The sequence below is a fragment of the Miniopterus natalensis genome, chromosome 12 (assembly GCF_054644295.1).
Source record: "Miniopterus natalensis isolate mMinNat1 chromosome 12, mMinNat1.hap1, whole genome shotgun sequence".
In the NCBI taxonomy this organism is placed as follows: Eukaryota; Metazoa; Chordata; class Mammalia; order Chiroptera; family Miniopteridae; genus Miniopterus; species Miniopterus natalensis.
Window position 1 is genome coordinate 64,793,387 of NC_142092.1, and position 26,785 is coordinate 64,820,171.

The 26,785-nt window shown below is 42.2% G+C and overlaps 1 protein-coding gene across 1 annotated transcript in view; it reads left to right on the plus strand.

Annotated features, from left to right (window-relative positions):
* Positions 1-23,209, plus strand: part of FKBP15 (FKBP prolyl isomerase family member 15) — a 46,871-nt gene extending 23,662 nt beyond the window's left edge. Inside the window, exons 10-27 of the mRNA XM_016210928.2 lie at positions 746-873; positions 1,322-1,379; positions 3,687-3,794; positions 6,434-6,536; positions 6,970-7,079; positions 8,240-8,354; positions 9,747-9,856; positions 10,156-10,263; positions 10,685-10,779; positions 11,626-11,728; positions 12,659-12,830; positions 14,413-14,549; positions 16,489-16,644; positions 17,646-17,798; positions 18,781-18,903; positions 19,484-19,591; positions 20,342-21,021; positions 22,065-23,209. Coding sequence (XP_016066414.2) covers positions 746-873; positions 1,322-1,379; positions 3,687-3,794; positions 6,434-6,536; positions 6,970-7,079; positions 8,240-8,354; positions 9,747-9,856; positions 10,156-10,263; positions 10,685-10,779; positions 11,626-11,728; positions 12,659-12,830; positions 14,413-14,549; positions 16,489-16,644; positions 17,646-17,798; positions 18,781-18,903; positions 19,484-19,591; positions 20,342-21,021; positions 22,065-22,359 — 2,862 coding nt within the window. The 3' untranslated portion in view covers positions 22,360-23,209. The remainder of the gene's footprint in view (positions 1-745; positions 874-1,321; positions 1,380-3,686; positions 3,795-6,433; positions 6,537-6,969; positions 7,080-8,239; positions 8,355-9,746; positions 9,857-10,155; positions 10,264-10,684; positions 10,780-11,625; positions 11,729-12,658; positions 12,831-14,412; positions 14,550-16,488; positions 16,645-17,645; positions 17,799-18,780; positions 18,904-19,483; positions 19,592-20,341; positions 21,022-22,064) is intronic.
* The last annotated feature ends 3,576 nt before the right edge of the window (positions 23,210-26,785 follow it).

A 26,785-nucleotide genomic window follows, 5' to 3' on the forward strand; every position in this document is an offset into this window, starting at 1 on the left:
GGAATGATTATGCCCAGTGTGACAAGAGTGTTGAGGATGATTTATACACTGCATGTAGAGTGTAAAGTACTTCACCCTTGCTGGTGTGAAATTTAATAGTATCTACCAGAAGTCTTAAAAATGAGCATACCTTTTATCCAACAGTTTAACTTCCGGGAATTTATGCTTTGGAAATATGTAAGATTATATGCAAATATGTAGATATAAAGCTATTCACAGAAGTATTGTTTGTGATAGAATTAGAAATAACTTGAATGTCCAATATCTAGGAATTGGTGAAATATATTTTGTTATAGCATAAATATTTATGACGTCCCAGAATTCTTTGGAGGTTTTTTTTGTTTTGTTTGTAGATAATAGTATTTAAGTTAGGCATTCTCTTCAGTAGTTGAAAGTGATGTTGTAGATCAGTAATTTAGTAACATGGAAATACGCTAATATATCAGTGAGTGAGCAAAGCAAATTGCAAAACAGTATGGTCTCATTTTTGTAAAAACACACATACATGCACATACACAGATAAAATAAATGTGAACTACTACATCTAAATTTCTAACAATGTTATTGCTTAGTGGTTAGATTACAGTGATTCTGCCCTCCCCCCTTCTGTTCCTTGTCTGCATTTTCTCGATTGCCTACAGTGAACAGATAATGAATGACTTATGTAGTGAGGAATCAGTGAAATGCCAGGAGGATGGGGGGTGCCTTTTTGGTGACCTGTTTCACCTGTGGGTTCTTTCCCTAGGTGAAGTTTGCCAGAGACTCCGGCTCTGACGGGCACAGCGTTAGCTCCCGGGACTCTGCGGCTCCTTCTCCCATACCTGGTGCTGACAGCCTACCAGCTGATCCTGTTGTGTCACCACCCAAGTCAGGGTCAGATGCTGGATTTGTTAGAGGGGTTTATAAATAGGGATATAGTTGAAAACTAAGAGTTTTTAAGTAACTGTTAAAAATGGGATGGGGAAAGTGGGAAAAACACTTGCATCAGATTTTCCTGGCGAAAGGTTAATATTCATAGTCTGTAAAAGCACTAACTCGGATATTTAAGAATACCTGCTTTGCAAACCCTGGAGTAAAATTGGGCAAAAGGTATCATTATAAAATATATACTCAAGGGAAGGAATGTAAATAATAAGCATTTGGATGAAAAATTATTCATCATCACTAGCTTCCAGAGATTAAGCAAACAAAAGAGTTAAAATTCTGTTTTAGAGCTATTAAATTGGCAAACATTTTCAAAAATAATTTGTTTATCAGTATAATTTGGAATCGTGATTATGGATTTTGTTTTCACCTCAGGATATGTTCTACTTGTTTTCAGGGAGCCGGCTCTTCGTACCAAATCTAACTCCCTCAGTGAACAGCTTACAGTAAATACAGTGAGTATATGCATCTGTCTCCCTTACTCCCAATTTGCGGAAAAGTTTTCTAATGTAGGGTAGAGATTTTAAAAAAGTTGAGAACCGTAGATGTAGCTAGGAATCAGTGACTACTTTATTCATTTCCCCTTACATCTGCATAGACAGACCTAGTTTCAAATCTTTATTCTTATAATCATGTGTCCTTGAGAAAGCCATCTAACTTCTCTGACCCTCAGCTTTATTATTAAAATGGAAATCATTCTCACAGCCCCCTTATAGGGTTCTTGTAAGGATTGGAGATATGTATGTAAAACACTAAGCTCAGAGCCTACTTACAGTGTGTCTTCAGTAATCTCTCAAGAGATTTTTATGAGGTTTACATGAAATAATGCCTATGGAGTTTTTAGTATTATGTCTGGCATATTGTAAAAGCTCATAACATTAACTTATTGTAATTACTACATATTACCATAATTACACTACATATCTTCATACTTTCATTCTCTCCAAGGAATTCTGCACTAATTCACCAGCTAGTTGGCTTTGAACAGGGCACTGGGCCTCTGTGTCACCCCAAATGTAAGATAGTATCAGCACACTGTTGTCCTGAAATTTGGATTTGAATGTCTTTGGGAGAGTGTACACTGTAGTTTGCTGCTACCCTGCCTGGTTCATGATGGCATCTGAGTTTGCTACATGTAGATGAGATGATAACTAAAGTACTTCAAGTCCTAAAGCCCTGTGGCCTTCACCTACCACTTTGGGAAACAGGATAATTGTGTGGAGTGAAATTGATAAGTAATTTCTCTCCAACCCTGGTTATATTCAGACCAAAGCAATAATTTTAAGTAAATAATTGATGTGATATGTGTCAAAATTAATCTCCTAAACCCAGGAGGTTAAGAGAAAGAATCAGAAGAAAATTGAAAAACAAGTTATAATTTCAAATTTTTGAACAGCCACAAAAAATTGTCCAGTATTGGTTCTACTGTACTGTCTAGGCACAGCTACTTTTGTCACCTATTTCTAAATTTTAGTAACTTCTGGTACACTAGTGCTCTCTAGCCTTTTTCTTTTCTTTTTTAGTTTTTCATTAAATTGAGGCAAAATTCACGTAACATAAAATTAAACATCTCTCTCTTTTTTTACATTTAAGTTTTTATTTTTTGTTTTGAATAGGCAATGACATTCATATGGTATAGTTAGATAAACAATATAACAAGATATACATTGAGAAGACTCACTCCCACCCCCGCTCCCATCTTCCTTATTCCATCTAACCCCCCCTTAGATTGCTTTTATTGGTTTCTTATATATTCTCTCAGTGTTTCTTTATGCAGATGCAAGCAAACAGAAATGTATATTTTATTTCTCTCCCCTTCTTTCACAAAAAATAGCGTACTACATATATTACCTACCTTGCTTTTGAATATTGCAATATATTTAACAATATCTTTCCATACCAGTGTATACAAAGTTTCCTCATTCTTATTTTGCCTCTATATCATAGTGTTCTATCTTGTGGAGCCCTCCCATGATGGATCCAACTTTCTTTGGTTATGCATCGCCATCAGTTAAGAAAAAATGAGCACATGCTCCCAGTCTAGGTCTATTTACAAATAATATAATAAAGTACTGTCAATCCCTGTAAACAGGTTTATTGTCTTGTCACTGTAGCTTTAAAATAATTTAAAAATAGAGGTTATGATAATTTCTTTCTGTGCTCAATAGATCATCTTGTGCACCCTCAGACATAGGTACTCTCCACTGAAGGCTGCACTTTGAACTAGTCAGTGGATATAGATGCTTCCAGCACAGGGGCTGGTGTGTAGTCAGTGTGACTGCACTAGTCTGTAATGTATGGTCAGTGCCAAGTCGGAGTTAAATGAACCTGGATTTAGAACGAAGAGCTCCTGTTTCCTTCCCTCCCCAAATCTCTTCTGAATATCTATTTACTGAATTTCTCCCAGGCTTTTGAGAGGGTACTATCATCTAAATGCCTCCCTCCTTAAATCTGTACTTTAGTTTTTCATCTGTAAAATGAGAATAATTATGTATGGTGGGGAGACTTGATTGAAATGAAGTAATACATATGAAACCACTTTGTCCAATCCAAACATGTAGGGAATTATTTTTACTGTTGTTATTATGTATGACCCATGTATATTTCTAGGTCAGAAAATGTTATCATTTTCTGGAAGAAGTGGTTTCAAATTTCTATGGCAGGGGGACGTTTGGATATGATATAAGAGCCAAAGATGTAGAGTTGACTGAAGGTAATGAATCTTGATTACAGTGATTTTTATGGCTTTCCTGTCTTTTTAGAATCCTGATACAGTCAAGGCCAAGTTGATCTCTCGGATGGCTAAAATGGGCCAGCCCATGCTACCCATCCTTCCACCACAGCTGGATTCCAATGATTCAGAAATTGAAGTATGTTCCCCTGGCTGTAGTAGCATGACTAGTGCAGAAGTTGCTATCTTCTCTTCCTTTGGTTGAAATTATTGCTTTTTCTGCCTCTAACCCAGAATCATTATTTAGAGAGTTTATATTCAAAATGATACAGGTTGGTATTGGTAGCATGTGTTTATACTGTGATTAGCACTTCCTCTAAGAAATGGAAGCAGTTTTGCCCTGGCCAAATGGCTTAGTGGGTTGGGGTGTCATCCTGTACCCCAAAAGGTTGTGGGTTTGATTTCTGGTGAGGGCACATACCCAGGTTGCAGGTTTGTTCCCCACTCAGGGCACATGCAAGAGGCAACCGATTGATGTTTTTCTCTCACATCAGTGTTTCTCAAATCAATTAAAAAAGAAAGAAAGAAAAAGCAGAAGCACTTTCATACACCTGTCACAAGCACGGGGCCGTTTTAAGTTGGTAATTTAGCCTTCCACTAGAGATTCTATGTCAATAAAAATCACCCTTCAGGCAGTGTGATGTCCAGCTCGTAAAGAATGCTCAGCTTACATTTGCTGATGGAATATTTAGGTCCTCTCAGGAAATGGTGGTCTCCCCACTGATGTTACTTATAATTAAAGATCACACTTGTGTCTTTTGGCATTGCATGTGGTGCAATTTTTTTGAAGGTCAAGAATTTTATTGCACCCAGATCAGTTTTTTCCTTTATGCTTAGAAAACTTTCCCACTTTTAGGCATAAACATCACATGTATTTTTAAGAAATATTTATTATTTTATATTTAGATCTAAAGTTTTAATCCATCTGAAAATTGCTGTGTGATATAAAATAACTTAATTCTTTCCTGGTTGGTTAGTTCCTTGTTGAATGAAACCGCCTTTTTTCAATTGAAATGCTTAATAGAGATCAATTTTTCTTATTCTTTCATTTTGATGTAAATCATAGCAAAGGTCATACTCCTAACAAAATTTTTCCAAATTGCTTTTCACAATTTTGTTTTGTCCTTTTTGGAAAAGCTCTTTTAAAAAAAATATATATATATCTATATATCTTTGTTGATTTCAGAGAGAGGAAAGGAGAGGGAGAGGGAGAGAGAGAGATAGAAACATCAATGATGAAAGAGTCATTGATCGGCTCCCTCCTGTATGCCCTGAACTGGGGATCAAGCCTGCAACCCAGGCATGTGCCCTGACCGTGAATCGAACCCCTATCGCCTGGATCCTAGGTTGATGCTCAACTGCTGAGCCACGCCCGGCTGGGCAGAAAAGCTCTTAAGTAGATTTAGCATTTACAGGAGGAGGAGGTTTCCGTGGCCTTGGTGACGAGACTGACCTTTACCTGGTCTCTGGAAGTGGAGTTGGGATGAGGTCATATTCTTATTGAAATTTTCAGTGCTATTTATTCTTTGTAGAATAATTTAACTTACAAAGAAAGAAGAAACATTTAATTAAAAGGGCGTTTTTTTAATATATATTGCTATGCAACCTGATTTTGTTTTGTTTTGTTTTGCTCATCCTCACCCAAGGGTATTTTTTCCATTGAGTTTTAGAGAGAGTGGAGGGGAAGGAGAGGGGGAGAGGGACAGTGATGCAAGAGACACACATCCATTGGTTGCCTCTTGCACGTACCCCAAGCGGGACCAGGAATCGAACCCGCGACCCTTCATTGCATGGACTGACACTCTGACCACTGAGTGTACCAGTCAGGGTGCTGTGTAACCTGACTTTTTAATTTAATGTTACATTATGAACATTTATTTAATCTCAATAATATAAATAAAGTAAGTAAATAAAGCATTATTATCTTTAATGGCAACCCAGTGCTCTATTATATTGATTTATCATTCCGTTCACTCCGTTGTTAGACATTAGGTTAATTTAGAGTCGTAGTGATGTAAAAGTGAGATGCTTTTCCAGAAATGCATAATACATTTCTGAGAGTGTCAGGAATGAGAGAAAGTGTCAAAGTAAAAGAATGTCAGAGATTTCAGCCCTTGAACTGTGGCATAGCAGGTTGTAGTCTCTGTATGTTTGCCTCAGGTCTTTCCTCTCTATAAATAAGGAAGATGTTTGTAAGATGACTTTGTTTAGAGCTATAGCAGGGAACAACATTGCTTTGATTTTTATGAAAAGAAAGAATGGAGGAAACGCTCTAAAACTCTATTATCCCCAAAACATTATGGTAACGAGGTACAGTGAATCCTTCTGTATGAGCTGTTCTCCTTGAGTACTTTGAGGTCTGTGGAGATTATTTGGCAGAAAACAAGGGACTGAATTATTCCCTGGGTTTCCTTGCAAGAGACCCCTCTTCTGTGGGAACAGACTAGGTCAATCTTAAGGTCACTGCTGTTTTGGTAAATGATACACTCTGGAGAGCAGTCACTTTAGCTGCTTCACATAATAAAACTTAACAACTTAGAATGTTCAAGGAAGTTATATTTAATTATTTGATATGATTTACAGGGAGAAGGGATCTTATTCTATTACATAATAGAAAACTTTCTCCCCACAACCCACACCCTGAACCCTTGCCTTCATGCTCTTCCTTCCTCCTCTTTGCCTAGAAACCCTGTTGTAAGTAGGTTTAGGGTGGACAGCCAGCCTTAGTCTTCAGTTAAGGACTCATCATAATAACCAAAATGCTGGTGCCTGTTTCAGGAAGTGAATGCTTTGCGAGGAGCTGGGCAACCTGTGCCGACTCCACCCATCCAGCCCTCTCCTCAGCCAGCCCAGCCAGTGCCACCACTGGTGACCGCACATGGTAAGGAAGCTCTGCAGCTCTGTGGCCTTGAATCGGGTCAGCACCAAAGCTATCATCACTATTCCTTAAATTGTTAGGCTGCATCATTTTAGACTAGAGTGTGAAACTTGTCACTTCATCCCTAGGCAGGGCATCTTCCGACCTGGTGATGTATTTGGTCTGCTTGCTGTTTCACATTGTCAGTTTTGGAAATCTGCACTCAGCTAATGAGATACCTCCCTCTGTGCAATTCTGTACTTCCTGTCAGCTGATAGGATTGTCTGTGTGAGTCAAATGCACCTGAGAATGCCCACTTTTGTTCCACTAGCCTATTGCTGAGACTGCAGTAGAATTGGTTTTAGGAGATTAGGTGGGAAAAGTGGTCAAGTCTAAAGCCTGACAGTATGTAAGGTGATACTCTAGGTAATGGTGAAAACTTCTTGCTTTATCGTAGCACCTCAGCTGTCTGTTTCTGGATTCCAAGCACCCTCTGCTGCCTTAATGCAAGTTTCATCTCTTGATTCCCACTCCTCAGCTGTATCTGGAAATTCCCAGTCCTTTCAGGTAACATTTTAAAACCATATCACTTACATGCTATAATTTATTATGGTTCTAGTCAGTGTCTTTTCTTCCTGCATGATTCGTACAGCAGCAGCTCCCTACAATCGGAGATTGTAGTTTTTCCTCTTCCTGAACCACCACTTTTTCATCCCTAAACCAGTCAAGGGATTACATGCCTTATGGGTTGTAATAAAGATTAAATGCAAAAACAAACAAAGCACCTGGTCCAAAACCTAGCACACAATTGAGGCACAATCCATGTTTGTTTCCTTTACTTTTTACTTGTGCCTAGCTGAGGGGCATAATACAATTCATGTCTTCTGTGTTCTTTCAAACAGCTGATAGGCTAAGATTCTGCACTGTATTCAGCACAGTAGTTGTAGGTTGAGGGCGGAGGCGGCATAGAAAATACAGCTGGAATCTAGTGTCCAGTTACCCTCCAAAAGTGATCCCTTAGAGTAGGTTTTATTTTCAGTTTTTTACAGGAGGCAGTGGCAGCACCCTGTCTGTCTCTGCTGGTTGATTGCCAGGATAGCGGGTGCTTCCTTCTGCCCCTATACATTTGATGGGCAAGACATACTATATTCCCAATGATAACAGGGCCTCACTTCCGTGGTGATTTTATTTTTTATTTTTTTTAAGAATAGTTAATTGATTTTTAGAGAGAGAGGAAAGGGGAGAGAGAGAGAAACATCAATGTGAGAGTGCAACAATAGGCCACCTCCTACACGCCCTAGCAGGAGAGAGGCATCCTTTGGAACCTGGTGGATTTAGTTTGGCAACTCTGTGAGCACCCTCCTTTTACCTCCCTCTCCTTAGTTAAAACTAAGCAGAGTTGTTTTAGTTTTAACATTTCTTAGACCATGAATAGGCCCAATGGCTGGGGAATTAATTCTTATTTAATTAAATCATATCACCAGAGGACTGCGGAGTGACCTGACACCCTTCCCTCATTTTCTACGTGGGACTTCAGTCACCCGGTTATGAAGCTAACGCTCCTGCTGCAGTTGTTACTCATTACCAAACCCAGATCTCATCCATCTCTATCTTCAATAAGCTTAAGTCCCCTTCTAGCTTGTCCACTTTATTCTCTCAAAGATACATTAAGCAAAAAAGAGAAACATGGATGTTTTATAATGTGCTGTAACTTGGCATTTTCTTAGCCCTATACAGGTATGCCAGCCTACAGTTATCCCCAGGCATCAACGGTCACCTCCCAGCTGCAGCCTGTTCGGTCCTTGTACCCAGCACCGCTCTCTCAGTCTCCCCATTTTCAAGGTAGGGAGTGATCCCCTTAGTTTCTCATCTTCTCTTCCTGTGCTCTCCTTCCTTCCATCCATTTTTCGTGTTTACTCCAATAGATCTCTGCCCTTTTTTTCTTATCTTTTTAAAATTAGCTTTCTTGAGATATTTATATACCATACAATTCGCTCATTTTAAGTGTATAATTCAATGATTTTTTAGTAAGTTTACAGAGTTGTACAACCATCACCACAATCCAATTTTAGAACATTTCCATCATCCCTCCAAAAACCCTCATCCCACTTTCTGGGTTTTATTTCTTGCATTTCTCCCTCCAGCCCTTTTTAATTCCTCTGTCAGAGTAGCTCTGTAGAGTTTATAGAAAATAGTAAAATATTGGAGGAAATTGAGAGAAAGCATGATGACTCTTGTGGATGTTCAGTATCTCAAATGAAAGCTGATTTGTTAAAATTTTTAAATTATGAAAATAATATGTTTTTATTAAAAAGTCAAACACAAAAGGGTGTAAAGTGAAAAGTACTGTCCTCCATCATTAAAACCCCCTGCCCACAGGAAACTGTTATTAACAGTTACTTGGGTAACTTTTCAGATATCTTGTATGCATGTACAAGTGTGGTTTTCTTGTGTATAAAACAAAACAAAATAAAATAAATGTTAACAGCTGAGATGGTGTCCTAGCTTCTTGTTCTTTAGCTTTCTTTTGCATAATAATCATCTTTGCCATTAGGATAGTGGTTGGAAGAAGCAAGTATATCCTATAACATAACATATGGGTTTCCTGGGCGCAGCCTTCATCTGGAAGCCCCATTCCTCTCCATCTGGGAAACCATGAAACCTGTCATCTCTGTATAGCCTTCCCTCCCTCCTCTCTTCCCAGAAACATGATTGTGTATACGTGTCACCAAAGAGTTAATCTTGCTTTCTCTGTGCTCCTTTTGTACCTTGTACATGGTCCATTTTTTGCACTTAAAACACTATGTTGTAATGATCTGTTTACATGTGAGTCTCTTCCCACCAGACTGTGAGCTTGCCAAGGGCAGGAACCATGTTTTATTATTTCTGTATCCCTGGTACCTGGTACAATGCCTGGCACGCAGTTGGATGGATGGAGAAATAATCTGAGCTGCTAGTGCTGTGGCAGACCAAAGTGAGCATCCTTTTCCCTTGGACCAACCTGTATCCCCGATGCATTTTGCGGGAGTGTAGCTTAGTTATTGTTAGCTTTGGAGCCCTTGTGCTTCTTTCTGCCCTGTATCTTACCCTGAAGTGTGAATCACGTACAGCATTTCCCAGTATTTGGAAATGTTCATTTCTTTCTTTCCTCTGCTGAGAGAGCTGTTGGCTTTTCCTCATACAATGTCCTCTGCTCCAGTTTCCTAAGTTTCTTTTTTACTTATTTCTGTTTAGGATCTGGTGACATGGCTTCATTTCTCATGACTGAAGCCCGACAGCATAACACTGAAATTCGAATGGCAGTCAGCAAAGTGGCTGATAAAATGGATCATCTCATGACTAAGGTGACTGAGCCAGGTTGGGGGTTATGCTGAAAGTGGGTACAAGCAGGGGGTACAAATAGGGAGCAACCAGGGCTGTAGGTAAACTCTTCCTTGGTTTCCTATATTCATAGTAGTTAGTAGTTATTTCCCTAGAAGGATAATTATTATTTTGGGATCCAGTTAGCAGAAGAAAACTCTAGCTTACATTAGAGATTGTCTCAGAAACTCATTAGCCCCCTCAAAAAGTGGTTCTATCTTGGATACATTATATTTCTTCATTTAAAAATTTCTCACAGATCTGTCTGGCACCCCTTTTGTAGGTTGAAGAGTTAGAGAAGCATAGTGCTGGCAATTCCCTGCTTATTCCTAGCATGTCGGTTACAATGGAAACAAAGATGATCATGAGCAACATCCAGCGAATTATTCAGGTGAGGTGACCTGCACAGTACTCAGCCTGTAGGTCTTGGCCCTGCTCCCTCCCAGGATGTACCACCCTTTAAAACCTCCACTCTGGAAATAAAGAGCATGTGGTAAATGTTGCACTGAGTTGAGAAATTCTGGAAAATCCATTATTGCTTAATTTGGTCCAAATGACTTATCACTATATAGTCAGGAGGAAACATTTCTCTTTGACCCTATTTCAAAATTTTGCTTCATTTTATAGCCATTTGTATGTTTAATCTATTGGGCATGGTGATTTGTATCCACCAGGTATAATTTGATATGCTGTTTTAAGTATTATATCTGTATGGATATATATTCTAGTTTTTTGTCTCAAAATTTGTAACAATGTCACTGTTTTATCTGGCACTTTTCTCTTAAGTTACACATCATACATTTTGAATTTAGGAAAATGAAAGGTTGAAGCAAGAGGTCCTAGAAAAGAGCAGTCGGATAGAAGAACAGAATGACAAGATTAGTGAACTAATTGAACGAAATCAGAGGTAATGACAGGTACGGGGCACTAGCTAGGATGGAAAAAGGGTTTAATTTGTAAATCCCCAAGTTAAGTAAACATGTTTGTTTAGGGCAGTTTACCTGTATTTCTTCTGTTTCTGTTTCTGTTTCCTGCCAGTCATGTGAATTACTGCGTGTTTTCTGAGAGGCATTTCAGTAGAAAGACCTCAGTAGGCTGTGATGTAAGGCAGACCTCTGTTTGAATCCCAGCTCTGCTCTTCATTTGTTACCTGGCTTTGGGCATTGTATTTATTACTACTGGCCCTAATTTCTGCATCTGTAAAAGTGGTGTTAATACTTAGAAAACTGGTATCAACTCTTCTCTCTTCTGTGTAGGCTGACTCTATTTAATCAAACAGAATTTCACTGATTTCCACATAAAACCTAAGTATTTTGTCATTTTTCTAGATTCCTCTGAAGATTTGGGGGGATGGTCAGTAGCACACGTCATAGTATATAGTATTTCACTTTAAAAAATCATTCTCCCATATTTCTCTTCTTCAGTGTCTCTTGTCTCTCATGCAGCAGAGGGCAGGGAGTGGCTTTCTTTTCTTCCTCCTTGCAGCCTTCTTCAGTCTCTCTTGCCTTCTCACCTCCTCTCATCACATACCCTTCCAATTTCTCTCCTAATTATGCAAATTCAAAGCAGTTCACTCCAGCCCAGGTTCTTGCCTCCAAACTTGATTACTGCAGCTCTGAGGGAAAGAAAATGCCTTCAGATTGTTTTCCATGACAGTGTAGAGCAATGTTGTGAGGACTGAATATGCATTGGGTTACAGCTGTAATACATTTGGTGTTTGATAAATGTTTCCTTTTTCCCTATTATCTCATAGGTATGTTGAACAGAGTAACTTGATGATGGAGAAGAGGAACAACTCCCTTCAGACAGCCACGGAAAACACACAGGCAAGAGTATTGCATGCTGAGCAAGAGAAGGTAAAGTCATGGGAGAGGAAAGCCCAGTCAGGATGTGTGGCGCTAGGAGTGGTCCTGTGTGCGCACTTGCCAATCTGCTCTTCAGCAGAGTCTTTGCCATCATTGGGAAGAGACTAGAAATCTTCCAGTAGATTTAATATATTCCTTACCCAGATATGTTACATTAATATGCTCTGCAGTAAGGTGACTCAGAAACAGTCACTGATCTTAGTAATTTAAGGTAAGAATTACACAGCTTATTATAAACTAAATTTACTCTGTTGACAGAATCAATAGAAAATTCCTATTATTCCATGTAGCAAGTGTTTTTAGTGAAATTTAAGACTGTTTAGTTTGCTCCTTCATCTGTGTCTGCCAGAGCGTTTTAAAGTACTGCTTTTGACGTCAGGGAGAAATTGTAGACTCAGAAGTTAATTGCCATTGAAGACAATTAGTTTAAATTTTAAAATACCCTTTTTTATTTAAAAAATGTAGAAAAGTTAGAAAATGGCAAGAATACCTTTTCTCATGTTATCAGATTGGTAACATTTACCAATAGGTTGTGACTGCTTCCCACTAATAATCTTTGACAACACCATTCTTAATAGTTGCATACAGGAGAGTTGTATCATAATTTGCTTACTCAAGCCCATTTTTTAGCATTTAATTTTTTCATTCTTTTGCAACTGTATACAATGCTATATCTAACATCCTTGTATCAAAATTTTTGTAATCTTACAAAATATTTCCTAAGGACAAATTTCTGCAAGGGAATTCCTGAGTCAGACACTTTGTACATTTTGAAGTCTTGATTTTAGTTTAACGAGTTCAAAGGTGAGCTTAGCTCCCTTCCTACCCGTTCAGTCAGCATAGACTATGTGAGGTTGGGTCATCACTTATAGACAAAGAACACCCATGTTTAAAGTGACATTATACTTTGTTACTCTTCAGGCCAAGGTGACGGAAGAGTTAGCAGCAGCCACTGCACAGGTCTCTCACCTGCAGCTGAAAATGTCTGCTCACCAAAAGAAAGAGACAGAGCTGCAGATGCAGCTGACAGAAAGCGCGAAGGAGACAGACCTCCTCAGGGGCCAGCTCACCAAACTGCAGGCCGAGCTCTCAGGTGTGTCCTTTGCAGAGAGGGCTAGGACTTTGACCATTTAAACTTAAGGTATTAAACCATTTTCTTCCTCTCAAGACATTTGGCATAACTCTCATGAAGTTTATGAAGACTGAGCCAAAAATAAAGGTGGGCCAGTATAAATGTACATACGTGATGGTTTGACGTGAAAGACAACAAAAAACTATTCATTTAGAATTGATCAGTGGCCGCAGTTCCACTTTGTTCGACCACGTGTTGCCTTCAATACCTTTGGTACTTAAAATTGGCCTCACAGGCCTGGAAGGTAGAGTTCCTCTAACTTGTGACACAGCAGAAGTTCATGGAAGTCGTACTTCCTGTACTGGTTGCCCCTCTCCTGGAGAATGGCACTCAGCCCCTCCAGTTGGCCTATTTCCCATCATGTTGCTCAGTTCGTCCTGGCTGTGTACATCTGTAGTTCTTGTGTTACTTTTGATCCATGCTGTTCTCTGGACTTGGTGTGCCCACCATCACCAATATTTGTCTCCATTTTTTTCCCCCCAAAATCTGCCTTTCTCAGATGATTTCTTTATTTTTTTCTGCCACATTTTATCTTCTTTATAATTCTCTCTCTCAGACATTATGACCATTCTCACATGTTGTCTTTGATCAGCAGTATTCATATGTATGTTTTCCTGTCTGGAATGCAAGCCCCTGGAGGGCAAGGGTGGTGGTGTCTTTCTCCCCTTTGTAAAGTCCTTTCCTCCAAATTAGTGTTAATGCAGTGCCTGGCACAAAGGTGGTGCCCAAGCCATGGTGACTTGAATAGAAGGTTTAGGAAGTCCAACATGTTGACTCACCAGCTCAGCGTATAGAGACAAATGTGGAAGCACAGGTGGGGCCAGTGGGTGTAGCTGGAGCAGCAGCAGAGTTCACTGCCTGATAGCTAAAAAACACTGTCAGTGGGTACAGTGATATCTTGAAGATAAATCCCTTTTCTTTTAGAGCATAACCTGGGTACACATGAGAGAGAGGCTTAGATCTGAATGTCATACAGATACCTTTTCTGCTTTTGTGGTGCCCTGTGACGGTTACCTCAAGAGTGCCATAGTGTCTCAAAAGTTTTCCAAACAAAGTAAATGTTGATACATTACATTTTTAAGAGATATTTTAAATAGCTTTATTTGAGAAGGGATATTTTGAAAGCAAACCCTTGGTAGAATGCCTCAGCTACTGAGAAGCTTGAGAATATCTTACCCAAGCAGTGGAAAGGGCTGGACCAATACCAAACATCTGTCCAGTGTGCCGAGGCAGTGACTGCAGTGGAACTGTGGGAGTGATATGTTTTTAAGGTGGTCTTTGACTGCTTGGAACTTTTCCATTTTGTATGTGTGGAACGTGAAATAAACATACAGAGATAAATACGGGTTAGTGGGGGAGTCAGTATATGGCTTGATGAATCTATTGCTGGTCAGAGAGGTGATACTGAAAGTATTAAGGGGAAGATACCCATGTGGTTGGACTGGGAGATCACAGAATGCAGCTTTGAAGAAGCTTCTGGGCTGCTGTATAGCCCACTGGAGCTCTGGTTCTGCAGCTAAGTCTCTCTGCTGTTACATCCCAGAGCTCCAAGAAACCTCTGAGCAAACACAGTCCAAATTCAAAAGTGAAAAGCAAAGTCGGAGGCAACTGGAACTCAAGGTGACAGCGCTGGAGGAAGAGCTGACTGACCTTCGAGCTGAGAAGAAGTCTCTGGAAAAGGTAAGTTTTACAACTGAAGTTTCTCTGTTGAACCCCATTGGCTAGGGTTAGCTGTTTAATACACATTTTTAATTTCCTTTTAAAGATTACAAATAAGAAAAAAGTATAAAATAAAAATAAAATTTATTTCCCCCCCCCATTTAATCTCGTGTTAGAGATAACAACTATAAACAATGTGTGCTTACCCTTCTAGATTGTTTTCTGTGTGTATAAAACATATATACATACTCATACATACATTCACATAGCTACACTGATAATGGGATCATGTTTAATGCTTTTTCACAACATTGTGGACATTGTTCTGATAACACTGAGAACTTCCTCAGTCTTGTTTAGCTGCTGCATAGTAGTCTTCTGTGAGGCTGCACCATCACATACTTAACCATTCACCTATTGATAGATATTTATGTTTCTATTTTTTCACTATTTCAAGCATTGCTGCTTTGGACATTCTTGTACTATATAATTATTTTTCCAAATTTATTTGTGCATTCTCATAAAATGGATTGTTTGAATTAGAATTGCTGGATTAGAGAGAGAGATAAAAACATCAATGATGAGAGAGTCATTGATCGGCTGCCTAGCCCACAACCCAGGCATGTGCCCTGACCGGGAACCAAACCCTGATCTCCTGGATCCTAGGTCGATGCTCAACTGCTGAGCCACACCCAGCCAGGCTTTATTTTATTTTAATATATCTTTATTGATTTCAGAGAGAAGAAAGGAAAGGGAGAGAGAGAGAGATAGAAACATCAATGATGAGAGAGTCATTGATTGGCTGCCTCCTGCACACCCCTGACTGGGGATCGAGCCCACAATCAGGGAACGTGCCCTGACCGGGAGTCAAACCCTGATCGCCTGGATCGTAGGTCGACACTCAACCGCTGAGCCACGCCTGGCCGGGCCACATCTAAATTTAAAAAAAAAATATTGCCAGGTTATCATAAAGTGGAATGCACTATGTGAGCAAACCCATTTTTCCATCCAATTTCCAAATCTGCATGTATTAGTTTTTCTAATCTTACAGTCTGATAGGTGATAAATGCTATCTTGTTTTAATATGTATCTTAGTAGTAAAGCTTTCATTTATTTAATACCTAATTGTATTTCTTCCATGCCCTCTTTCCTTTGCCCTCTTTCGTATTGTAATATTAGTTTTATTTGAAACACTAATAAGGGTATTGATCTTTGCCAGTCATAGATGCCACAAATATTTTTCTAGTTTTTTGTTTTTAAACTTTATTTATAGTATCTTTCATTGTGTTAAAATTTTAATATCAGGGTAATTTCAGCCCATTCAGCAAAATGAGAACATTTCTGTGTTTTTCTATTTTCTGGAATGGTTTAAATATAAAAAGAACAAACTGTTGCTGAGGCTTCAGTAAAACTCTCCAATAAAGCCCTTTCAGCCTAGTGCCTTTTAGGGGATAAATCTTATGCTCCATTTTTAGTTTCTTCTATGATTTTATCAGGTTTTATAAAACCAATTCATTCTGATTTTTTGGCTGGTTTCAGTTTTTTATTGTTGTAGATCCTTGTAATACAGTCTTTATGAACATGATTTATTTTAAATTCTAATTTGTGGAATTTCTGGGTGCACGTATTTCGAAGTCTTTTCACAGGACTGCCAAATTACCATCTAAAGAGAGTATACCCATTTATTTTCCTGCCAGCAGGGCATGAAAGTGTCCGCTTCACTGTAGAAATGTTTCCCACCTCTTAATAGAATTATAGTTAAACCTCTTACTGTTTTCCTCCTTGTCACAATTTTTCTCACCCAGTAGCCAAGAATGTTAAATATATAGGGAAAATTAAACTAAAAAATTCATTGTTTCCAGCCATGAAATAAGGACCAAGTAAGGTCAGTCACTTCCACCACCATCTTCATTTATCCCCTATTCCAGCTAGAGCTGATGATGGTTCTCTCGTTCCTTAGAACCTCTCAGAAAGGAAAAAGAAGTCAGCTCAGGAGCGCTGTCAGGCCGAGGAGGAAATAGAGGAAATTCGCAAGTCATACCAGGAGGAATTGAACAGACTTCGACAGCTCTTGAAAAAGGCCCGGGTGTCCACAGACCAAGCAGCTACAGAGCAGGTAATGGGAAACTGAGCACTTTGGAAGTAAAAGGAAGGCATGAAGGACTCAGCAAAGTTTCTAGTTTCTTCTTTATCCTTTATGATGATATTTCTCATAGTCAGTCCTCTCACTTTAGGGGAAGGTAGGAGAACACAATCCAAATACAGGGGTGGTCAAAGTAGGTTAAATGACCAGCCATCATTACCTAAAAGATAAATCGTAAGTAAGGATGCGAAGTAATAACAGTGATAAGACAAATAATACAAATGTATAATATAATAATTAATATATAGTACAAGAATGAACTGGCATACTCACAACTGTAAGCCTATTTCTGCCCACCCCTGCATATGCAGAAGAGGCAGGAATGAAGCGGATAATCTTTCTGTTTTTAAAACTTAGTGGAAATTTAAGTATAAGTAAAACCTGAAAAAAGTCTTTATAAAAAAATCCCAAACACAATAAGATTAAAGTTCTCAACCACCAGATATCATCTTTCACACACATTATTGCCCTTCAAAAAAAGGGGTTTATTTAGGTAATCAGGCAGGGAACCCAGGGATAGTGGCAGAACACAGCTGGATCTCTAGTCCATCTGACAGTGATCTTTCTCCTTAGAAGTTCATACATTCATATTCATTTGCCCATTTAATTAGAGTGAATAGATGTCCTCAGTTTGATTACCTCTGTGAATTTTGACAAAATTAAGTCTCTTCTGACCCTATGAAGTTTAGGGCCTGGACCCTGAAAAGGATAATCACATTATGGCCCTTCCCTCTAGGAACCTGTCTATACAGTCTCACCTTTATCTGGTTGCAGTACCCTTTGGAGTCCTGACAACTAATGACATCTTCCTACTTACCTTAAAAAAGTACATTTGCTTTCAAAGTAACCAAGGTCTTCCAAACAGTTGTTTCCCTATGAAGCTGGGCTTTAGCTTATTGTTTTGCCTTATAAAAGATGGGCTTCTCTAGATGCAGCTGGATCCCCAGGATATAGTGATTATATTTTCTTGGTAGCTGTCTCTAGTACAGGCTGAGCTGCAGACCCAGTGGGAAGCAAAATGTGAACACCTGCTGGCCTCCGCCAAGGATGAACACCTGCAGCAATATCAGGAGGTGTGTGCACAGAGAGACGCCAGCCAGCAGAAGCTGCTCCAGCTTCAGGAGAAGGTAGGCGTTTCCCCCGGGGCCCAACAGCTTAGGCCACCCAGTTAATTTGAAACAAACAGGTTGTCTGAGTCTCATAGGTTCTTTTGAGCCTAAAGATGTTAATAGCTTGAAAACAAAATCACTCTTGTTCAACTCTCCACAGTAACCTTTCACATATTTATTTGGGATGGCAGGTGAGTGACCTACAAAAAGAAAAGCAGCGCTGGTGTTCTGGAGCATGTTTTCCATTATGACTTGGTTCTTCTCTATTAAGCTAGTCTTATTGAGTACCGGTTATGTTCCAACACAGTGTTAGGGAAGGGGCTTACAGAGAACTCTGCCCTCAAGAACCTCAGTGTCAAGAAAGGGGGACAAGACAGCAACACATGTGAGCATTAAGTTCTGGGAGGCCCAAAAGAGGAAGTGCCCAGGGAAGAAGAGCCAAGAAGGACAGGTAGCTTTGGTAAGGTGAAGAGGCCGCAGAACATTCTGGGAAAAGGCACAGCTCAGCTCTAGGGTGGAGCATGGTGTGGTGGAATCATCTTGGCATAAAAATGAGAGAGAGAGATGTCTTAGGTTCATGGTATGCAAGTCCTCACATCTGGAGGTCAGTTTCTTTCCTTAAAGTATCCAGTTGAAAATCTTTGACTCAAAGATGGTGAAGGCAGTCTTGTAGGTGAATAGGTTGCTTCTAATGTCCAGTGTTCATATGTTATGTGACTAGAGTTATAACCCCCTTTTTTTGTTATATTCTTGACCTGATTAGGAGCATGGCAAGTGACCTTGTTGGGAAAGAGGAGGTGAAGTTGTGAGTTGAGATTGAGTAATGAGGAAATAGGTGCTCTGAGTCAGTGGGCCTGGGGTGGGGGTGGAGGGGTGGACAGCAGCAGACCCACGTGAAGTTGATATCTGATGCTTGGGCTGTTCCTCCTACTCTGTTTCCTGACTTTTACCTGGTCGTCCAGGTTCCCGAGCCCATAGCCACAATCTGTTTGTTTTGCAGTGTTTAGCCCTCCAGGCCCAAGTCACAACCCTGACGGAGCAAAATGAACAGCACGTCAAGGACCTGGAGCAAAATAAGTCCCAGGTGTCTGGGGTTGAAGTTGCTGCTGCCTCGTCAGAGAAGGTGAGCTGGTAATTTGAGGCAGCAGCAAACCCTGCCACACCGGTGCACAGAAAGAATGTGGCCCAGTGTTGTGATACCTTTTTCCCCCAGCTTCAGTGATGTACCACTTGTCTGACTTAAGTACAAGTTAACCCTTTGGAACCTGTCACTTTGGTGGTAAACCCTAAGGGCCCTATCCTGAAGTTTTGACAAATATGGGAAGTACCTCTAAATCCCAGGAGAAGAGTGGGGAATGTGCTCAGCATCTGCTAGCCACTAATCCTGGAGCCCATGGCAGCTCTAGAGCGGCTACAGTGGGAGGGAGACAATAATAAACGGTCTGTAAACTGTCTTGGGCACATGCACCACAGCTGACCTGTCCTTGATAGCCCTTCCGTCAAGTGCAGCTTGTTACTTGGCATTGTTCTCTGTACAGTGACTATGCAGTGTCTGAGTTCATGACCAGCATATCCTACTATAGAGTTCTAAGAAAGCTTCATTTTAGCCTTCCAAACTCTCTCTGGAATTTACATGCATTTCCATCTCTTGATTTGGGCAGCATACATTTTGATACTGTTTCTCTCCTCACATCTTCACTCAGGTCAAGAAGATCATGAACCAGGTATTCCAGTCCTTGAGGGGAGAGTTTGAACTGGAGGAATTGTACGATGGCAGGACCATTCTGGGGACCATCATGAATACTATCAAGGTACAGCCAGCTGCAGATTGTTGCGTTGAAATGGGAATCTCATTACTTAAGTACCTTCTAAGGCAGGGGTGAGGAACGTCCGGCCCACGGGCTGAATTCGGCCCATGAAATCATTTCGTCTGGCCCTGCCAAGGCCTTACCAAATCCAGCTATCACATTAGGGGTGAGTTAATTAAATGCTTGACCAAATATAGCAGGCTGATTTTTAAGTTTTTGGTTTTTTTTTAAAATACATCTTTATTGATTACAGAGAGAGGAAAGGAGAGGTATAGAGAGAGAGAGAGAGAGAAACATCAACGATGAGAGAGTCATTGATCGGCTGCCTCCTGCACACCCCCGACTGGGGATCAAGCCCCCAACCTGGGCATGTGCCCTGACCAGGAATTGAACCCCGATCGCCTGGATCCCAGGTCGACGCTCAACCACTGAGCCACGCCCGGCTGGGCTGATTTTTAAGTTGATAATTTTGTATGGCCCGCGAATGATATTATAAATATCCAAATGGCCCTTGGTGGAATAAAGGTTCCCGACCCCTGTTAAGGGTCGTGAGTAAAAAGTGATTCAAGACTGTTTATCAGTAATTCAGATACCTGGAATGACTTTTATCCGGACAGATGGACAGCCTCCTGTGAGAGAGGAAGAAGCAAAGTCATTTGAACTAGTCAACTGGCTGTGTTAATAAGGTCTGGAGAGCTAGGCATGCCTGCTGATTTCCTCTCAGTGATCATCTCTTCCTTGGCTTTTGAACAGATGGTGACTCTTCAGCTGTTAAACCAACATGAGCAAGAGAAGGGAGAGAGCAGCAATGAAGAGGAGGAGGAAGAGGAAGAAGAGCGACCTCAAAGACCTTCCCAGGAGCCAGTCTCAGCCAGTTCTGGGCCATCTCAAGCACCCCTGAGTAGGGATAGGTGGGAGTCCCCCATGGTGCCATCGGAGGTAGTCAAGGGAGCTGACCCATTGCCTCCTCAGGCCCTCCCCACCCCCCAGGAGGATGTACAGAGAAGGAAAGGGGACCCCACAGAAGCAGAGGCACTCTCAGATACAAAAAATGATTCGCTCCCACCCGAACTGGCTTGCATCCCCTCCCAAAGAGCTCTGGGGCCCCCAACTTCGATTCCCCCTGAGCCTCCGGGCCCTGTAACTGTGGACTCTGAGTGTGAGGAGACACCTGTTGCCGGCCCATTGGGAAACGCCTCTATTGGGGAGCAAGAAAGCCCCATGAGACTGGCCCTGACTTCAGACTCTAAGAATGGGGACCCACTGCCCTTGGAGCTGGAAAGTCCAGGAGGAGAGCCTCAGCCTCCAGAATTCAAGAAAGAGGAAGATGTTATTAGTTCTGTTGGTCTCTCCAGGGAGCTGCTAAGCACAGAGGCAGATTCTACAGCTACAGGAGCAGCACTTGGACCCAACCACTCTTCTCCACGTCCCAGGTATGTCCCATTGAGCAGAGTTTCAGGGACAAGGTGTCTGCAGGGTTGTCTCTGGTTTTTTCAGGACTGGCAACTCATCCCTCAGAGACTGACTGATGGACTTGTTCACTTATTCATTTGTTCATGGATTTATACATGTATTTATTCAGTGATACCTACTATAAAAGGCTCTGTAGGCACTGTGATTGTGTGCTAGGCAAAGCAGATTTGGCTCTTGAGTTAAGGAGCTTACAGTCTAGTGAGGACTATTATAAAAGTATTATAAAAGTGTGGTCAGTACCAAAAAAAAGAAACGGTGTATAATAGAAAGTAAAGGGGGAGTTACTCTGCTTTAGATAAGGTGGTTAGGGACAGATTCTGAGAAGGTAAAATTTAAACAGATCTGAAAGATGGAAAGGGGACTTCCATGCCAAGAGTGGGAGGAAGAGACTACAGGTGAGAAGAGCACATGCAAAGGCCCTGTGGTCGGAAGGGACATGACACGAGGAACTAGAAGAAGGCATAGTAGTAGGAGGAGAGGGGTGTTAAGCTGATGTTGGAAAACTAGGTAAGGGCCAGGTCATATGAGATACTGTGTCACTGTTAGAAGTTTGGACTTTGAGTACAGTGGATTAAAGGGATTTAAGTAGAAAAGTGACTTGGTCTGATTTATTCGTTTTCAAAGCTCTCTCAGCCTATAGGTTATGGAGGGAGTCTAGAGTGAGAGGAGGCCAGTGTGGGAGGAATTCCTGGGTGGTTACCACAGCTCTTAGATTCTTTTTTAAATATATCTTTATTGATTTCAGAGAGAGGAAAGGAGAGAGAGAAACATCCATGATGAGAGAGTCATTGATTGGCTGTCTCCTGCATGCCCCCACTGGGGATCAAGCCCGCAACCTGGGCATGTGCCCTGACTGGGAATCTCCTGAATCCTAGGTCAGTGCTCAACCGCTGAGCCATGCTGGCCGGGCACGGCTGTTGGATTCTTACCTCAGAGCCTGTGGGCACAGTGGTCTGGAGCAGGAACATTTTCTGTGAATTGATTTTCTTGATTTTTCTCTCAGTCTCTCTGGGGATGAAGAGGATGAGCTGTTTAAAGGGGCAACTCTGAAAGTTCCAAAGTCCAAAGCACAGTCTGAGGAGGAGGAAGACGAGGTGGTAAGAAGATCCCAGGCACTGCCAGGTCCTCACGCCACTACCTGGCGACCCTTCCCCATGCGCTCCGAGAAGGGAAATGGAGCCTGTTGGTGGCCCACTCCCTGGGCTCTGTGTGCAGGGCCCTGTGGGAGCAGGCTTGGGGCTGGGAGGGGGCAGCTTTGTAAGCACCATGGGGATGGTCAGATACCACTTTATTCTTGAACAAGGACCATGATCTCTGTCCGTGCAGGGATGATTTTTACTGTGAGGAAAGTTGGTTGATGAGTCCTATGTTAAAATGCTAAAGCCACGGGTTTTCTCAAATCAGCTAGCATATTGTTTATATTTTAGAACTGGGAAGGACTTGGAAGACTATCCTGTCTGGCATCCTTATTCTTAGATAAACGGAGGCCCAGACGGGTGGTTATTTACCTAAAGCCACAGAATGGCTTAGTGGCAGAGCTAGGACTAAACCCTCAGACTCCTACTATGACCACATGTTTCTGCGCATTTTCTGCTTCCTCAGCCTGCTTTCCAGCCTGCTGCCTTGTTTGTCCTCACAAGATTCCTGGGCAGAAAATGGGTTAAGTAGTGATGGCATAGCCTCGAGTTACAAAGCTCCAGAGTGAAGGCCAGGAGGGCGAGTTGCTGATGGAGCCTGATCAGAGCCCTGATTCCTGCAGCTGCTGTCCCCATCATGCTAAGTTAAAGCGGTTTCAGCTGTCACTGGGGCATTTTGACTGCTGCGATGGGAATTTTACTAGAGTGAAATGTGGGTGTGGGATCACAGGTCAGCTTTACGCTCAATCTATCCCAGGAACAGAAATATGAGGCGAGTGGGGGCAAGTGTATTAACCAGAGGGGTTTTCCCTTTTGCCAAAACCCTGGGAAATGGCCGTGGACCAGAACCCTTCCCCTTGCCTGCGTTCCTGTGGGGAATGTGTCCCAGTTCCTCCCATTAAGCCTTCTTCCCAAGAATTAAATTTTCATTTAAGAGTTCTGAATACGAACTCTGTACTTTAAAAAATGGAGCCCACGTGACTGCCCTAAGTATAGTTGGAATACTTCATTATTCCAACTACATAATATTATAAGCAGTATATTCTTGGTACGGACACTAATACCATCAGTACTGACACTGTTTCTTGGGTATTCTGAAAACTAGTTCACAGACATTCTCATTTACTCCTCTACTTATCCAGTGAGGTTGGCACTTTTGCCCCATTTTCTGGGAAAGAGGACTGAAGCTTAGGAAGATTAAGTAACATGTCCAAGGTTATATAGCTGGTAAATACAGAGCCAGAATTTTAGCTGGAACAAAACCAAAGCGATGCACCTGTCAGAGTCTGGAGATGACTTGATTGATGTCCAGAGAGAGGTACACAGTCCATTAGTTGGTGCTGGGGAAGGGATTAGCCCAGGCACCCCTGACCTTTTGGCTGGCCCTGTGAAGACAGATCCTGGGCCAGAGTAGCTCACCAGAGCAGAAAGGACCTTGGTAGAGAATACTCAGTTTGTGCCTGTCTCCACTGTCAGTCCCTGCTATCCCCATGGGACCTGTTCCCTGCCAATCCAGAAGAAAAAGGCCAGGAGCTCAAGTCATGAAAAAGGGCGAGAGTCTCCTCCGTGGCCCATTAACCCTCCTCACCCCGCTGCCTTGTCAGAGAGGGTAAGGAAGGGGCCAGTGTGACTAAGGGGTGGGGGGGCAGGGGGGGAGGCTGTGGCCCCGTGTTCTGGGCTTTCATCTCTTGGGATTCTCTGCCTATGGCTGAACCTCTAAATTCAGCTCTCTCAAAGGATGGGGCCACGTTCCGAGCCAGACAGGCCACCCTAGGTCACAACATTGTGTTTCAAATGTGATTGGGTTCCTGCCAACCTCCCTTCCTCCTGCATCCTCTCCTCTCTTAGGGCTGCTCTGCTTTTGTTTCCTTCTACTCCCATCTCTCCCCTTTGACCCTTTTTTCTCCACACGAAACATGTAAGTTACTGCATGAGAGAACCTGTCAAATCAGTACATGTGTTTCACAAATAAATTACAAAATTAGCCAAAGTTGGTCTTCTTGTCTCTCTTGAAAGATTGCCTCTTCTCTGCCTGCTGCTCTCAGCTTTTCTGGAAACAGAGGTTGGCTGGCCTCAGAGTTAGTCCTTTTAGTAAAACCCTAACCAGCCACTTTCTTTCCAACCTGGAGCCGGAACGGATGTTGGCTCACTTCATCTTACACAGGCAGGAAGCCCATCTGGTGCAGGAACAAATGAGGACTGACTACTCTTTCCTGTTTTGTCAGAGCTTGAAGGGACGCCCGCCCCCAATACTCTTTTTTGGAGATGATGACGATGACATTTTCTGACTGGGATGAAGACCCAGGAAACTGATGCAAAGGTTGCTCTACTGACCCCTCCCTAAGCATGATTTTGCACAGCCGGCCCTGGCCTAGGTGAGCCACTGGGTGGGGTGAAGGTGAGCATTCTGAGGACATTAGCTATCTGAGTTAGCCAGCTTCTTGAGCCCCCGTGTGGCAGGGTGAAGAGGACCGTGGGCCTGTCTTCAGACGCTGGGGTGGTCAACAGCTGACCGTGGTCCTGCCTTAGTCCCTCAAGGGTTGGTAGGCTCCCCTCTAGTCCGTCACCTACAAGTGTCCTGTCCTCTTGCAAGCTTTTTATTCTCTTCACTTAACTCTCAGACTGCTGAGGGGAGGCCTCCTCCATCTTCCTCCCAACACTCAACTGTGCCCCAGCAACAGGACCTGTCACCTGGGGTGAGGTCTCCCGGGTGAAGCGGAGGGTTGATTGTACCTTCTAAGCCCCAGTTAACAGTCTTGCCTGCACTCCTGGCACATTATCTTTTCTCTGCCTTAAATCTTTGGAATTAACAAAACTAAAATAAATGTGTATAATGAAACTTGACTCAAGTTCTTGGGGGGAAATTGAATTTGGTTCTAAGGGCTGTCAGTGCTCTTCTCTGGGAATCTAAGGGCAGGAGTTGTGACACATCTGGATCAGTTAACGTGCATAAAACCATTGTGACATACTCCCTTCAGTACCTAACTCTGGAACTTCAGGCTTTCAAAACAAAATGACCCTCTGCTGTCCCAGCTCCTCCAGCTGCACTAAGGCTTAGGGCATTGTGGGTATCTCAGAACCGGTGCCATCATCCACTTGCTCCTGCATGCTTGGTCTTACCCTAGGAGGCCAGGCAGAGAAGACGGGCGAGCCCCCGCATCCCATTGTCCTGGCCCTGAGAGACTTCGAGACCAGCTTCTATTCTCTGAACTCGGGGCCAGGGCTGATGAAGAGAACAGGGTGAGGGAATGTTTTTACTTCTTCCAGGATCTCCCAAAGGCCACGCAACCAGTCTTCAAAAAGTAGAACAATTTTAATAAAAACGTGCCTGATTTTAAGTGTTGACAAGAGCCTGAATGCCCTTATCTGGCCTGTCATCATCCTTTGTGCCGCCAGCTTTAAGCCTGCCTCCCACGCATGGGGCCGAGGCCGTGAGAACCACCACTCACCAAACTTGGTGGTTCAACAAATGGGCCAGCTCTGCTGTAGAGCACTTCATACACACCATCCCGCCTCCAGCCACCTTGCAAAGGACAATTAAGCCATTCAGAGAGGCAGCCAGGCTGCCTGGCCCTGCTGCTTAGGAGGGTGACTTCTGAGACAAGGACAGAATTCTACCTTGTTGTGAGCAGTAAATGAGTTAATATTGTACAGTGCTTAGAACACTGCCTGGCAAATATATAGGTGTTTATTAAATTTAAAAATTTGCCTTGAGCCCCGGCCAGTGTGGCTCAGTTGGTTAAGCATTGTCCCATGTCCCATGCACCAAAAGGTTGCTGGTTCAATTCCCAGTCAGGGCACATACTAGGTTGCAGGTTCCACCCCTGGTCGGGGTGCATACAGAAGGCAACCGATCAATGTCTCTCTCCCCTTCTCTCTAAAACCAACAAATATACCCTCGGGGGAGGACTGGAGAAAATAAAAGAATGACTGTTGACTGTGGGCAGAGCGTTTCAGGGCTGGGTTTCCCCGAGCACAGAGTTGTGTGCATGGCAAATGGACAGACTATAGCCAGCACTACCAGCTCCATTCGCCCACTCGGCTCCTGCAGTTGCTGTGAGGGTTACATGTGCTTGCTGTTTGAATGAACAGTTACACACTATTGAAAAATAAATATTTATTAAAATGTATTTCTTTTTTTAATTCGCAAAGCTTAAGACCATCTTTCATGTAGCTCATGAGCATAGACATTTCAGTACACAGCAGTGGCTTCTCTTCCTGGGTCTTGTTTCCTTTTCTGTAAAGTGCAGAGGTTCACATATCTGGAGAGCCCTATCTCGCTCTACAAATGTAACGCTTTGGCTCGACTGCTTATTGCCTCTTCAGCCAATACCACCCCCCTTGGCTTACTTGGGATTTTAAGTGAATGAATCCTGTTTGTTATGGGTGAGCAGTAAGTAACAAATTAAAAACATTAAGTATTGTTCCACAGTTTTCTGCATCAAAGAAGGATCAGGATAAAAGTGGGCATTAAGGCCCCAAAGAGCTCCCAGGCACCTAAAGCCATTAGACACTTCGTCCTGCAAGCAGTGCCGACCGATGGGAGGAGCTCGCTCTATCCACAGGTGCCTTGACAACAGTCCTGCCT